The sequence below is a fragment of the Leuresthes tenuis genome, unplaced genomic scaffold (assembly GCF_036924035.1).
Source record: "Leuresthes tenuis unplaced genomic scaffold, fLeuTen1.0.hap1 SCAF_13, whole genome shotgun sequence".
In the NCBI taxonomy this organism is placed as follows: Eukaryota; Metazoa; Chordata; class Actinopteri; order Atheriniformes; family Atherinopsidae; genus Leuresthes; species Leuresthes tenuis.
The window spans coordinates 5,550,265-5,564,361 of record NW_027325367.1 but is presented as its reverse complement, the minus strand read 5'-3'; the positions used below and the strand labels follow the sequence as shown (position 1 = coordinate 5,564,361).

Below are 14,097 nucleotides of genomic sequence, written 5' to 3'. Positions count from 1 at the left end.
CACAGAGAAATCTCTTCCCGGCCAACACCGGGGGAGAGGTACAGCACTTCGGCATGGATGGGTTGAGATTAGTCATTTAAGTTCAGGTAGATATAACTGGTTATCACTGCAAATTAATGAAAATGAACAGTTGTTATTACTTGTGGCCAATGGGTACCCATCAGCTCTGGAGATGGAGGTGGAGGTGGAGGTGGAGGGGATGGTGGTAACACTACTGAACTGCTGGACTCACCCAGCAGGTTAGGGTTGACTCATGTCCAAAGAGGTCTCATGGTAAATACCTGAGTGGGTCTTTTAAAACAATGTATTTCAGTCTGGGGTGTTTTTACCATTAGTGCATGTTGACAATGGGACATATCTCCTCACCCATTAATTAGAAAAAGAATGTGTCCGACAAGATATAGACATTATGACGGGATGTAAGACAATGCTTTCCAAACCCTAACAAATTTAGTTATTGATACCTAAATTTAACCAGGTACCAAGACAAAGTTTGAAAACTATTGTGTTGATACTGGCTTGGAAACAAACTTTTTGCCAAAGACAAATTGTGTGAATAATTCCACCACAACACTCTCCGACCTCCAAATACAATTCTTTTTGACAGCTTCTTGAAATGCAGTGAGACTGTATTCCTATATGTTGTTTTAGTGCCCACACTCCTGTCTGTCTGTGCCTGAGATGAGAAGAAATGTAGAAGAGAAAGCTGTGAAATGCAGTTGAGAAATGTGTTAAACACATAAATAGAAACTTTGTAGTCTGTAGTTTCCATTTATTTTAGGAGGGTTAAAAGAAAAAGTTTGCAGAAACAAAGGAATTGTTCCTTAAAACGTCATCACCACACTCCCTCACAGGTGTGAGCACTTGAATTTGCTCCCGTCCGGCCGGTGCATCGTCTGTGGACATCTTTGCGGACCATTACGTACGATTTGACACGGCACAGCAATGAACCAATAAACAGCATCGAGATGGCCCCCATTAAGCGTAATAAATATCTACACCACATCCAATCCCTGCAGCCTGATCCCTGAGCCCTGATACTAATTGCTGGGTGTTGATTTACGTTGTCCGAAGTCACTTTACAAGAAATCGAACTGGTGAGGTGCAGTTCGTTAAGAGCTATCGATAGTGATGTCGTTTGCATTGTAACTAATGAGGCAAAGCTTTAGTTACTTTGTTACGGGATAAGTGGAGGCTTACAGGAAGACATATTAAGCTACAGTTTTAGCAACAAGGATAGAATGGAACACATCTCACTGACTTATAATGGTGAAAAAAACGTTTCGATGTCGTTGGTCTCACATTTGAGGGGGGAGCATCACCATCTCTTCATCTGATTTCAAAATAAAAGATGAGGCAGATCAGCCATCTGGAATGTGTATTGAAATTAATAGCAGGAGTTTTGGATGTAGAAGGTGACTGACCTAGTTATTATAGCCTTAATCTCCTCCCAACCATACCCATCTTGCTTAAATAACATCTAAGCGAGAGGTATCCCAGTTTGGATATGAAACAGAAACTCCAGAAATGGCATGTTACACTCCACAACAAATTCTCTTTGACAGGAGAGAAAGTTTTGTTGTCTTTCTTTTACATCTTTGCTGTCAAAACTTTCCCCACCAGCCAGAGAACTTCTCAAAGAGAGCAGTTGAAGGTGAAAAATGAGCTACTCCCCTTCCCTACAGAATCATCCTATGAAAGAAAAGTTTTAGTTTTGAGTTTGAGATAGCACACTGGCTAATATGTCAATCAAAAAATTAAAAAAACCCAGACATCCTCTTTGCAACTGGCTTCACTTCATGACTGAAACTGCAGTTGGATGTGACACAGAGCACCATCACACTGACCTCTTACTTGATGCATGTCAAGGTGAAAATGGGCTTTAAGAAGGGGGCTCAGTCTTGAAAGGTGTTGTTCAAAAGAAATAGTTTAGTGACATCTGGGATAAAATTGAACATGAGCTTTCAGAAGAAATGTTGAATTGTTTATTAACAAAGAGATTTACCAATTCAACCCATTCATCTTTCTGCAATCACCCTTTAATTAAATTAATTGTTTCAAGGGATGCCAGGTTGTGTTTCAGAGATGCTGGACACTCAAACCATGCTGTGTTTCATATCTGATTCTCAACAGATTTTTTTGTGCTGTATGGCGTTCTTTAACGAGAAAAGTTACGACTGAAGGACACAGAAGAGATTTTATATACAGCTGATCTTTGAATGCGTTCTTGACACATACTCTTTTCCCACAATACAGTGCACAAAGGATGTTTGAGAGCACTTTAAATGATAACTGACATGCCGTGTAATTTCCTGTTTGTACAGAATGACAAAGCATATTGATAGTGATTTTATATATCGCCTGAAATGTACTAAATCAGTATATTGAGATATGAGGACATGCAGCCTGAGGAGTCCTAAGGTGGGGAGCAGCTGTCTCATCTGACTTCCTGAGCTCTACATCACAGATTGCACAGACATGCACAGGAATTGTGGGCAACAGTTCCTAATGTTGTGGAGATGTTAACTGACAGCAGCACGATCCCACTGCATGTGGAAAACCCCGGACACAGCTGAGAGCACTCACTCACTGTTTTATTTACACGGCCAGCCATCATGCCATAATATTAACCAGACTTCATGTTGAATTAGTGACACAGCATCAGGCCTGTGCTGGGTCACCTCATGCACGTCCCTGTTGCCAAAAAGAGCTCACCATGGATGGCCAGGGAAATAACTGAGCTTTTATAACTGAATAACTGTACTTTTAATTCCTCTGTTTCACATCGATGAGAGGAAATCTATGTTGTATGTATGCTGGTGTAGCTCATCAATCAATCTTCATTATTTTAAGGTTTATTCCAAAACTTTTCATTCAGCAAATGAAGGATTGACACTCGAATCCTCCGTACTGAATTCTGTTCTGTTTGGACACCAACATGTGTCTTGGTCATCACAAATCCCCCAAGATACAGCAGTGAGCATAGCTGCTCAGCCATTATATTTTAAGTTTGGGAGGGACAAATCTGATCCATCACATGTGGTGAGCACAGTGTTTTTATTCATTTACGTCTTTTGTTTTGCCATCTACAATATTGTACAAAGGTTTTTAGGGACCATTTCATTAGGAAAACAGTAAATATGTGTGTTGATTTGTAGAAAGATGTAGAAACATTAATTTAAATACATTATATAAGGCAAAAACAGAGTTTGTACAAGTCTAACAAGCTTTCAAGTCAATGTTTGGTATGAGCACCTTTATTCTAACCCTCATAGACAAGCTTTCTGTCATTTCTTTAAGGAGTCTTCAGAAATAGTTCTCCAGGCTCCTTGAAGGAGATCCCAAAGCTCTTCGGCTGCCTTTTGTTCCGTTCTCTGTCAGATGATCCCACACTGCTTCAATAATGTTGAGGTCCGGGCTCTGGGGAGGATTCATCCCTCCATAAGACCTGTTGCCACTGATTTTCAGTCCACTTCTTGTGTCATTTGGCATAGCTCAGCCTTTTCTCCCTGTTTCCCTTCCTTAAGAATGGCTTCTTGACAGCCACCCTTCCATGGAGACCATTTCTGATGAGGCTTGGGCCAACAGTAGATGGATCAGCTGAAGGTCCAGATGCATCTGTCAAGTCCTGTGTCAGGTCTTTGCTGGATTTTTATTTCTTAAGGACATCAGTTTCAAATACTATTCATCTGCATGGAAAACTTAAGACCGTTTGCTTGGAAGCCAAATATAAAGAGATGAGGGGTGGATCAAGACTTTTGCACAGTAAAGTGAGATATACATTTTTATAGCAGAGTAAATTTACTCCTTTTTCTAAATGGTCTTTATTGTGTTGAGACTTTCCTGTAACTCTCAGTTTGGCAGTTTGGACTACTTTTGACATGTAGTTTGTCTGCTGCCTTAAAGAAAGAGAAAGTCTTCAGTAAAAGTTCAGTGTAGACACAATGTAGAGACACAGTGGTCGATACATAGAAATGCAAAGTGGGCAACCGAACAAAATCTGTGCAGGCATGATTTTCTGTATGAGAATAAGAGTTTGGATTTAAGATGGAGAGAAAACTTTATCAGTTTTATCAGTTGTCGCTGCCAACATGGGCGAGTTATGGTCTGGCCTTGTTGGGTTTGACTGTCTGTCTCTGGAATAAATCACTGGGTTGAAGAGCTGACAGATGTTGATAATAACTGAAGCATTTTGGTTTAGAGTTTATTTGAAGGGCAAAACATCCTGATGAAGTTGTTGGTGCCAGGAGCAATTTTACCTGAAACTGTGGCTGTCAGCAGTGTCTTTACAGCCGGGCTGTCTGAATGACTGAAAGCCCACAGTCAACTCAGGGGAAGGAACCGTTCCAGATACATGCCTCATGATGTTAAGATGTCTTCGATGCCATGCACTCCTTAAATTACAACACTTTCCTCATGTGTGTTAGTAATGGCTTCTTCCTTCAGCCTGGAGCAGAAAAATGGCTTTCATTTATTTATTCATTTGTGGATTGAGAGGCCTTTTTTAAAAATAGAAGTGGAAATGAAAGAAAAACTTTTATTTTTCAGTGAGTGGTGCTTGTTAAGGCAGCTCCTGGCAGACAGTTTGAGAACAACTGGATTAGCTGGTGTGTCAGCTGACCCGGTGTAATTGCTGTCTCATATTTGGAGATCTGTTTAAGCTGTCAGACTTGGTACTCCTTCTATGTTGCTGCCAGTTCATTCACATTCGGCATCCATTTGTAAGCACTGCTTTTTCATTGCTCTGTCAATTCCTCGTGCCTCCTACCTCAATAGTGTTATTTTCTCCTCTTACAGGACATAAATATTAGTAAAAACAAAGATGGCTCCTCATACCTGAATGACAAAACACTTCGTCACTAGTATGAAACATTTCTGAAAAGCAGCTCATTCAAACATTTTCAATCCACTTCTGCTTCTGTGAACAGGATGTCATGCAGAGAACACAAAGGAATATGAGTATCTGTTAATGACCACCTTGTATTCTTATGTTGCTGACTTAATACAGCACTCTTAATTAGGTTGTCTGTGAAGCTTAATGCTTGCACATGCTTAGTAAAAGTATATCAGTATATAAGTGGGTTAAAAAAAGATTTTCAAAACTTATGTTGCAGAAAAATCCCCACAAAGTTTCTTTGATGATTCTTTATACTTGATGTGGTCATTTAGGTAGGAGTTTGGTCTTGCTAACCCAAAATAACAGCATGGAAGCATTGCAGCCATCTTGGAAAATGTTGTCATCGACTTCTGCTTAAGATTTACCAAACAGGCAGCCTTTTCAATAACTTTTTAAGAATTTAAGAATAGGATGAATTGCAAATAACATCACAGTTTAAAATCTATAGTTACAACACTTCCATTCAAGGAAGTCAGAAAATCTGACCCAGATTTTGTGTACACTTTGTCAAGGCAGTCCCCAGAAATGACCAAATTCAGAGTGAATGAGCAAGATGTTAAACTCCTCGAGTAATTTTTAATTCTTTTTTGCTCAATTTTTAAAATATTTTCTAAATCTTCTATTTCAATTTTTAACATTAAACCTACAAGGAGATGGCAAGCCTGTTTTCTCTCCCATATACAGACAATGCACTACCAGTTTGACCCATCTAAATGCAACGCTTCTTTCAGCATACTGACCCTGCCATCAAACTGGGCTTTTTGTTATTTTTCTTTCACAGAACTGGTCTTTCTCCCTCTCCATCCTCTCTGTCTCTCCTCTCATTGGCTTCTCTCCCCCCTGATGAGAAGAGACAGGTACGGAGACAGTCTGGATAGATCGGAGGAGACATGGTGAAGATGGCATAACTGTGATGTGAGCCTCTTGCAGCAGCAGCGGTACAGGCAGGGCTGACAGCCCGCCATCCCCTACAGCTCCACCTGCCCTCCTTTTATCCACCTCTGCTGCTTCCTGTCCACCTTTCAACACTCTTTTCCTCCTGCTGTCCTCCCCCCCCCCCCCCCCCCCCCCCCATCTAATTTTCTCCATTCATTCCCATGTGTCAGATGGAGCAGAAGGCACTAATGCTTTTTGCACATACCGGTTACATCATTTTCACAGTCAAAACAGCTGAAAAGGATATGTAAAGACTCGGTGATAATTGCTAATTGATAAACGGGAGAAGCTCTGCACAACTGCATTTTTGTGGAAGTATCTGAAATAGCAACACAGATGTATCTAAAACACTGTACAATGGATAAATGCTACCAATGTAAAGAGCTAATTAGAAATGAAAGAGTGAAGATTAATTATTTTTGCAAGCTTGAATCGCTGCTTTATCTTTGGCGTCTTGTTGTTTTTATTACAGGTACACTGTCTTTAAAGTTTACTTTCCAGAAATCTCACGCACTGTGTGGTTGTTTTGTCTTTCATAGAAAGTTCTGAAAGCTCTGAAGATGAAATATTTCTTGTTTTACTTTTCTAAGGTTTCCTTGCCCAATAATAACCTCATAAACATATTTGTATGGCAGACATTAACAATGAGGCTCCTTTTGTGAGTGTTGAGGGAGGAAAAGAAGACTTAATCAAATTAACGCTGAGAACAAGACACTGTGGTTACGAGTTTGCCATCTCACTTGTACCATTCTTCCTGTTATTTGTTGGCCAGATACTAGCTTTGCTGGTCATTTCCTGTTCTTGGCCCACACTTGACTTTCACACCATCTCACACCTGTCACCCTTCAGCTCCCATCAAACAGTGTCTGCTTCAGTTTCTCACTGCCTGCTTATGGACACCCAGACAGGATATAAGCTCCATGAGCTGATTCTGTTTCAGGGTGCTGGCACTGTGCATGCTGGAACATAGTTAATCTGTCATGGCTTTAGCCATGCAGGCACATTATGGAACTGGGTACTGAGGGTTGATTTTAAAACCAGACTGAGTATTTACCCAATTGATATCATGTGTCATTTGTAGGTGTCACAATGCCTGATTAATTCCAGAATCAATCAATCCTCTAAAGCTGGCTGGGATGTCTTACAGTTGAAGCAGTTTGTGTAATTTATTTTTTATTTTTTCCACTGTTTATGTTAGTTCAGAGCACTCGTTCAAATACAGACGCAAACGACAGACGTGGCACAGATTAGACAACAGACTGTGTGGACAGAGTGTTCCTCAACAAAACTGTCACCCCTTTGTCACTGACAGTCATTTGTCGGAAAGAAGGAGTTCACTGCAATTTTCGGAGGAAAAATCACAAAACTACAAAACTACGTTGTTAGACAAGCATGTCTACTCTGCCGTGACAGGAAGTTGTGGACTGCAAGACAACTGCTGCAAATCCATACAAAGAAGAAGACAAACTGCTTTGCAGCTGACGCAGAGTGATTACTAAGGTTGTGTGGGAGTAATGACCAGTTAAAACCTTTTGTGTGAGTTGATGCACTTTATTAAAAACATACACACAGTCTGAATGGCTCGACTTAGACACTCGACTACTTGTGACCCCGCGCTGTGTACCATAACACATTAAAGACGGACGTTAACAACATCTTTTGATAGTTTCACTGTTTGTTGTCATAATTTTACCTTGGGATGAAACTGGAAAGATTGACTCGGGGAATAAGGGGTGTAAAGAAGTCTGTGTTTTGGTATTGCGTATCACACATTCATTCACTTCTGTCTATGTCTGTCTATGATTTGTACAGATAACTCTCTTAAACCTTATCAAGAATGATGTTGACGGGATGAATAATTCCTTATTTCGAGGTAGGTGCGACACTGAACTCAGCTGCAACTCCAACTTCATTTTACCTTTAACTTTTTGCCCTCTTTTCTTCTCTACCTACTGTGCCTGTTACGTGGCTAACAGAGAATCTTTGCTTGTAGAATGCGTCATATTTGACTTTTTCTTTTCATGCTTTACTTGTTCACAACACATGCTGCCCAGGTAATGATTAACAATCACAAAGTATTCTGTGCAAAATGGACTCTCAGAAGTTGCATTGTTGGCCCTCTCACCCAGAGCTTACTGGGCCTATTTTTAGGAAATTTACCTGAATTATCAGTAATGGAGGAGCACTTAAGACCGCAGATTTGACTCTCTGGAATAGAGGAGCTACAGGGAAGTCTGTCAGTGCACGTCAGAACCGAGTGGACTCATAGAGCAGGACCTTTCCTTAAAGCAGCAAATGCTTTTTGTGAAAAATGTTGTGGCAGTGACTTATTATTCATTAGGATATTTATTCATGAGACATGCTTAAGATGTGCAGATTTGAGACGAAACCTGTTGCTGGCCTGCAAAAAGCTGCATTTTAACATTTTCACTGATGGGCTCGGTGGAATAGGAGTGCTGAACATGAAACATTATGTACACAAAACTATTATGTATATAATGCTACTTCATGTTTAATGAAGAGAAAGTGAAAATGTATGTTCTCAGATGGTGCTATTAGGAGAGGAAGTGAAATTCCTTTTATTAAATCACTGAAGAGGACTCATAAATCAGTGGTTGTGCCTGCAACCCCTGCTTGTGTCAAGTCCCTAAATAGATGTGTTGATCGCTTCCTCTGTCACTGTGGATCACACTCGAGTCTGTCAGCACACGAGAAGCTTTGACAGGCACACAAGCCTCCGCAAACCCCCATCTTTGTTGACAATGACACAAAGCCTCTGAGTTTCAACATTTTCAAGAGTCTGTGTTTGTAATTCACACACTATTACGTCTGTCTTGATAAACCATATCATTACATGTCAAGAGATAAAGCAGAAAATTCAGCTATGTTCATTGGATTACTTCTGTTTTTAGTTGATCCTGCTTAAGTATATATAGATTAAACCTTTTATTTGAAAAAAATTGGGCCACAGCTGAAAAACTAAAGTGCTTTTAATCACATTCCGTGACGATATTTTGACATAAATACAGATTTTTAAAGGATTGAAACACATATTGTGTAATCTGGTTGCCTCCGAAATGGATTAACATACTTGACGGTCTTGTGACACAACTGAGCCTTTGATCTGCTCTGTGCTCTCTGTGCATTGACCATGTATTGTTTTACTTTTAAGAATATCTTAAACAACACTTGGAGCCTTCATCATATTTAGCAAAAAAAAAAAGAAGAAAATGCAGAAACCAAGCTTCTTGAATAGTAACAGCAGCAAACTCCAACTGTTTGCTTTGCTTGACCAACAAAAACTTTGCTATTTAAAACTCGAATTATCCTTTAATGCAATCATCTTTCTTAAGAACATTTCCATTTGTCTTTCCTCTCATAGGAGAAAAAAAACAGAACAACGAGCAGGTTGCTGATTGAAAGTGTTTAATGGATTCCAAATTGTATTTACTTGCTTGCATATGTGAGTGCCTTCGCTGTTTGTACGTGTGCTTACCTGTTCTTTGAGTTAACACAGGATATATTTCTCCCTCTCCACTGAAAACACACTGATTAATGACCAGACACCACAGTCCTGCAGGGCTATAATTCACATTAATTCATAATTCACCGAAGGGATTTTTGTGGGGGCTTTGTTTATGCATATTAGGCCGATGCTTGCTCTTTGCTGATGTTTACTTTTCATGCTTGATTGTCTTGCTGTAAATGCTATCTGTGTGGGGAAGCTGTTGTGTTTCCGACTTTCTCTGTTCTCATCCTGGTTGCTATGCCAGCCAGTAAGTTCAAAACGCAAAGCAGTGTTGGCTGAACTATCATGGGCAGCACTTTTCTACACATTTTCACTCTCCGGCCTGTTCTTTCTCTCCATCAGCCCTACTTATTGACTTCAGCGGCGTAAGGAAGGATTACTGAGGGATGCAAATAAGAGGAAACAATGAGAGTTCGGCTGGGGCTTGAACCCAGGAACAGAGAAAATTTGTGTCGCTTTTGTATTATTTGTAATGAAGGACCCACCGTGGAGGCACTACTTTCTATGAGACTTGTTGGATGCAGCTGGATAGAAGAGTTTCAATGATTAGATTTGTCAACAATTTGGGCAGCATAAATGTTTAATGCATGATTTAGTGCATTAATAACAGAAACAACATCAATACTTTGTCTCTTAAGCAATTTGGGAACTATTAGATTATTCATGGATAATATAATGGACCATTTTTTTATTCTTTCCCAATTAGGCTAATGGAAATTAAAGTCAGTTGGCCAATGGGGTTAAACTAGTTGAAGTAATAAGTTAAAATCCCAACAAATATGAGAGTCGAGGAATAGATGACTTCGTAGGGAAACACACCTTCAGGGACACAGAGCATGGGGCAGCACATTCAGATTTGATTTCATTCGTATCGATGAGATATGACAACCAATCAAATAGAACAATAAAGCCCAAGGACAATAACTTATCTGATTCTTTACAGTTAGTATAATGATACAGTATTAGCATCGTGGAAGTCAAGGAGATGATAGCCGCTGATAAAGTAAATTAGTTCTTCATTTATTTGTTCTCATAGTTATTTGTGGACTATTAAATGCTGCATTTTTGTTCAAATTTAGGATAACTTGTGCTTCATGTATTTGTATGTAAGATACTTTTTTTTTTAATGTACAGTCAACTATATGTATATTGAAAACTAACAAATGCTGCTATCATTTAGCTTAATAATACAGTTACTATTATTTATCAGAAATATTTGAAACGATGGTGAGAACAAATAATGTCAGGCTTACATCTGATGGCATTTTATACTATAAGGACTCATAAGCATCATGTCCAAAAAAAAAAAGAAAAACAATTTAGCGTTGTTGTTAGCACAAGGCAATATAATAGTTTAAACAAGAAAAAATGTAATTAGTTGGAACTTATCCCAATCATCTTAATTTTCAATGGAAAAAGTCATGACGTGTGTACTCCAGGTAACCAGTTGTAATGAATGTGAACATAGTAGATTACGTGTTGTGTTTCAAAAAGGAAACCAAGATAAGATTTAACTTCCCTCTGTGAATCCTTTAAGAAACGGATGGAGAGTCCTTTTATACTGGCCCAACCATGCCTTCTGGGCACCTGCAACACAAAACACAAAGCGCCAGCCCAGAAACCAAAAGAGGCTCACACAGACCCTCTGTGATCTTTGGTGCTTCCAGGCAGGGGACCATGGCTCTCATTTTGACAGCAAATGACGGACATTTCACTTGCCTTGTTGAGCAACCTTAACATGGCTACTGTGCGCCAATTACAAGATTTTAGCAGGAATCAGGTGGTTGTCTTTCCTCTAGCTTGACTGGGTTATTCTGTCAAGTTCCCACTTGCCTTTTTGGCATTAATAGCTAAAGATTGTAGATAACCTCATGCTTCCCTGCAACTCATTATCGGTCTGAGGGCCTATTACAAATAGTCATGTGTGCGGAAAGCAACAACGCAGGGCCTTTCTTGATTAACACATCATCTTATGTCCTCTTCAGCTCGTCAACTCTCCTCTTGCTTGTGTGTTTATATCCGATCACTGTCTGTGTCACTGCATGTCTGCACTTTCTCTTTCCATCTTTCTCTCTCTCAGGGTTTCTAAAAGCGACTTTGATCATTTTAACAGCCTTATAAAGTTGACAGGATCACCAGAGAAAATGTCCTCCTGCACCAGAGTGGATGTTGGAGAAGTGATGTTGAAATGACCTGACATTTATGGGGTCGCCAGGGACTGAGATGACAGCTAGTGGAGAATGCCTGAACACACCAAAAAAGTCAAATCAGCCTGTAAAAGCTACGTGAGGGTGCCAGTCAGCTGACGGAGCAGCCGCTCTCTTAAAGTCGTGTTCACATCATCGCGATGGGAGTTGAATTTTCACATCTTTTTTTCTTCTGCTGCTGGAATAATCAAATCAAATCTTTGAAAGATTCAGTTGATTGACAGGACAGTTTACGAGTAGGGATGTACAGATATTTGGCTTAACATCGGCAGATATTCAGCTCGTTGATACATTTGTACAAATTAATTTGTGCTCATTCAAAGATCAGAAGCGATGAGACGGCTGAATGCTTCAGATTTGTTTAGTTTTGTTTTTTAACACATATTTAATTGTTTTCTGGCATTAAAAGGAAAACAAATGACAAAAACAAACACTATTGACTATCTCCCACAGGCCAAATCGGCACATCCATAATCAAAAAACTGGGTTCTACTTCTGAAAACAGTGCAACAATTAGAAAATGTAACTATTTTCCAAGTCTGACATTGTTGTTGAATGAGGATGATTGGACTTTGGATCCCTGGTCAGGTGAAAAAGAGAAAAGATCTTGTCGTGGGATGAATTATTTGTGAGCTCAAGCACTTAAAAAACAGTAATTAGAGGCAACACATTTAATTGGTCATTGCGTGTTTGGCTTAGACTAAACGAGTTAGCAGCTTAGTGATAAACAGAGATGGGATTTATTTTCACTGAATGACTCATTGATTTATTAAGTTGAACGCCAAATTAATAGATACTGAAAATAGCAGTCAGTTACAGCTCTGCATAACTAGCCAAATAGAATAATTTCGTGAGTATCTTCTCTTATCTTTTCCTTGGTTTTGCTTGTTCATCGTTTAGTTTCATACATTCAATCCTTGGCTGCTTGTTTTTTTTTGGTTCTACTTGTCTTTCTTTTAACAGAATAAAGTAATTATTTCTGCAGCCTATGACTATTTTCAAAGCTGAAGTAATGATCAAAATGTCATACATCAGTCACAGGATGCTGTGTACCTCAGTCTGGAGATCTTTGCAGTGTTGTGTTTCTCATCAGACAAACACAATCAATCCTTCTCTTTGTTTGACTGACAGACTACGACTGGGTGTGAGGTGGAAATGCATGACCAGCCAAGCTTCCAAGGGTGCATACATGTGTCTGTCAAGCGGGCGTTCAATTCATGTATTTATTTGAGAGTGTACTGGTATATTTCCAGGGGAGGGGAATGTATTCTGAGCAAAGTGAGATCAGTGGGATGTGAAAAGCTTAAACATTGTCGGACGTGCTGTTGTGGTTTCACAGAAGCAGAGACACACATGTCTTGTGTGCATGTGTGTGAAGGACTCTCGGTTGCTTTGGATTAAGATTTTGGTCCTATCTTTACTTTTGCTCCAGGCTAAAAGAGTTAATGATGCTTTTTAGGACAACAAAGTGTTAAAAGAAATCTGAGCCCCATTGCTACTGGATCAAAGTGTACATTCAGGTTGGCTCATTCTTTGGATTCTGTGTGTGGAATTGGCCTCTGGCTATTCTCAGCAGCTCCCCCAGGGCTTCCCTCTATCTCTTACCTTCTAGTTAAATGCTTTAAGAATCACGGACAGCACCTGTTTAACCACTAAATTGACAAGCTGTACCAGCTGTGTCTGGTTGTATTTGTTTTGAAACTGAAACATAGATATTTAAGAAAAAAAAATGGTACAAAGTGACTGAGAAGTCTCATCAAAAACAGAATGAAAACAATGACAAGCTTCCCCACTTACACAATCCAGCAAATGTTCTGGTCATATTAATTATCATGTTCTGAGTGTGCTTTTAGAGTCACATGTGCATCGTTTCAAGTAAAGTGCTCTTATTCTCTCAGTGTAATGGCCAAGAATGTTGGCATCCATCTGGGAGCTTTTGTAATGAAAGAGGTCTAATTTTAATTTTTTCTACTACATTTTTTACAGTATACAGAGGGCTGTCGTGACTATTAGTTTCTGCCAATACTCAAATATTTACCCATTCAAAAATGCTGGGACACTGCATCAATAGAAAAAACTCTTTTCTACTTTTCTTATTGACACCTGAATTGCTGTGACCAACATATTATAGTCAAGTAAATTCAAAACTGAGATTTTCATTTAACTTTTTGTCACAGCAAAAGTAGAGTTTTGTTTCTTTTTCTATACCAAACTTAGGGAATTAGTGCAAATCCATACAAAGTCCAACTAACACTTCAAAATACATTTGTATTCTGTTCAATTAAATGGGACAGAGCATTTCAGTAATGTCAGTTTTACATTGAGGGTTCAGGATTTTATTTTTGGGACCGAATAGAATATGTTGCTGTAATTATGAAGAAGAAAATCTCAAATTGCTCATTGCTGTAACACTAAGCACCTCTCTGTCTCTAAGATACAGATTTAGAATGGTGGACTGAAAGCTGATGCACCTATAAGTGTGTAATCAACGTGTGTTTATGTGTAATGGACGGGCAGAATATGTTGCT

General features: G+C 39.3%; 1 protein-coding gene across 1 annotated transcript in view; it reads left to right on the top strand.

Annotated features, from left to right (window-relative positions):
• LOC140267586 (exostosin-1-like) overlaps positions 1–14,097 on the top strand; it is a 71,232-nt gene that overhangs the window by 41,164 nt on the left and 15,971 nt on the right. Inside the window, exon 5 of the mRNA XM_072362899.1 lies at positions 165–239. Within this exon, the coding sequence (XP_072219000.1) occupies positions 165–239 (75 nt within the window). The remainder of the gene's footprint in view (positions 1–164; positions 240–14,097) is intronic.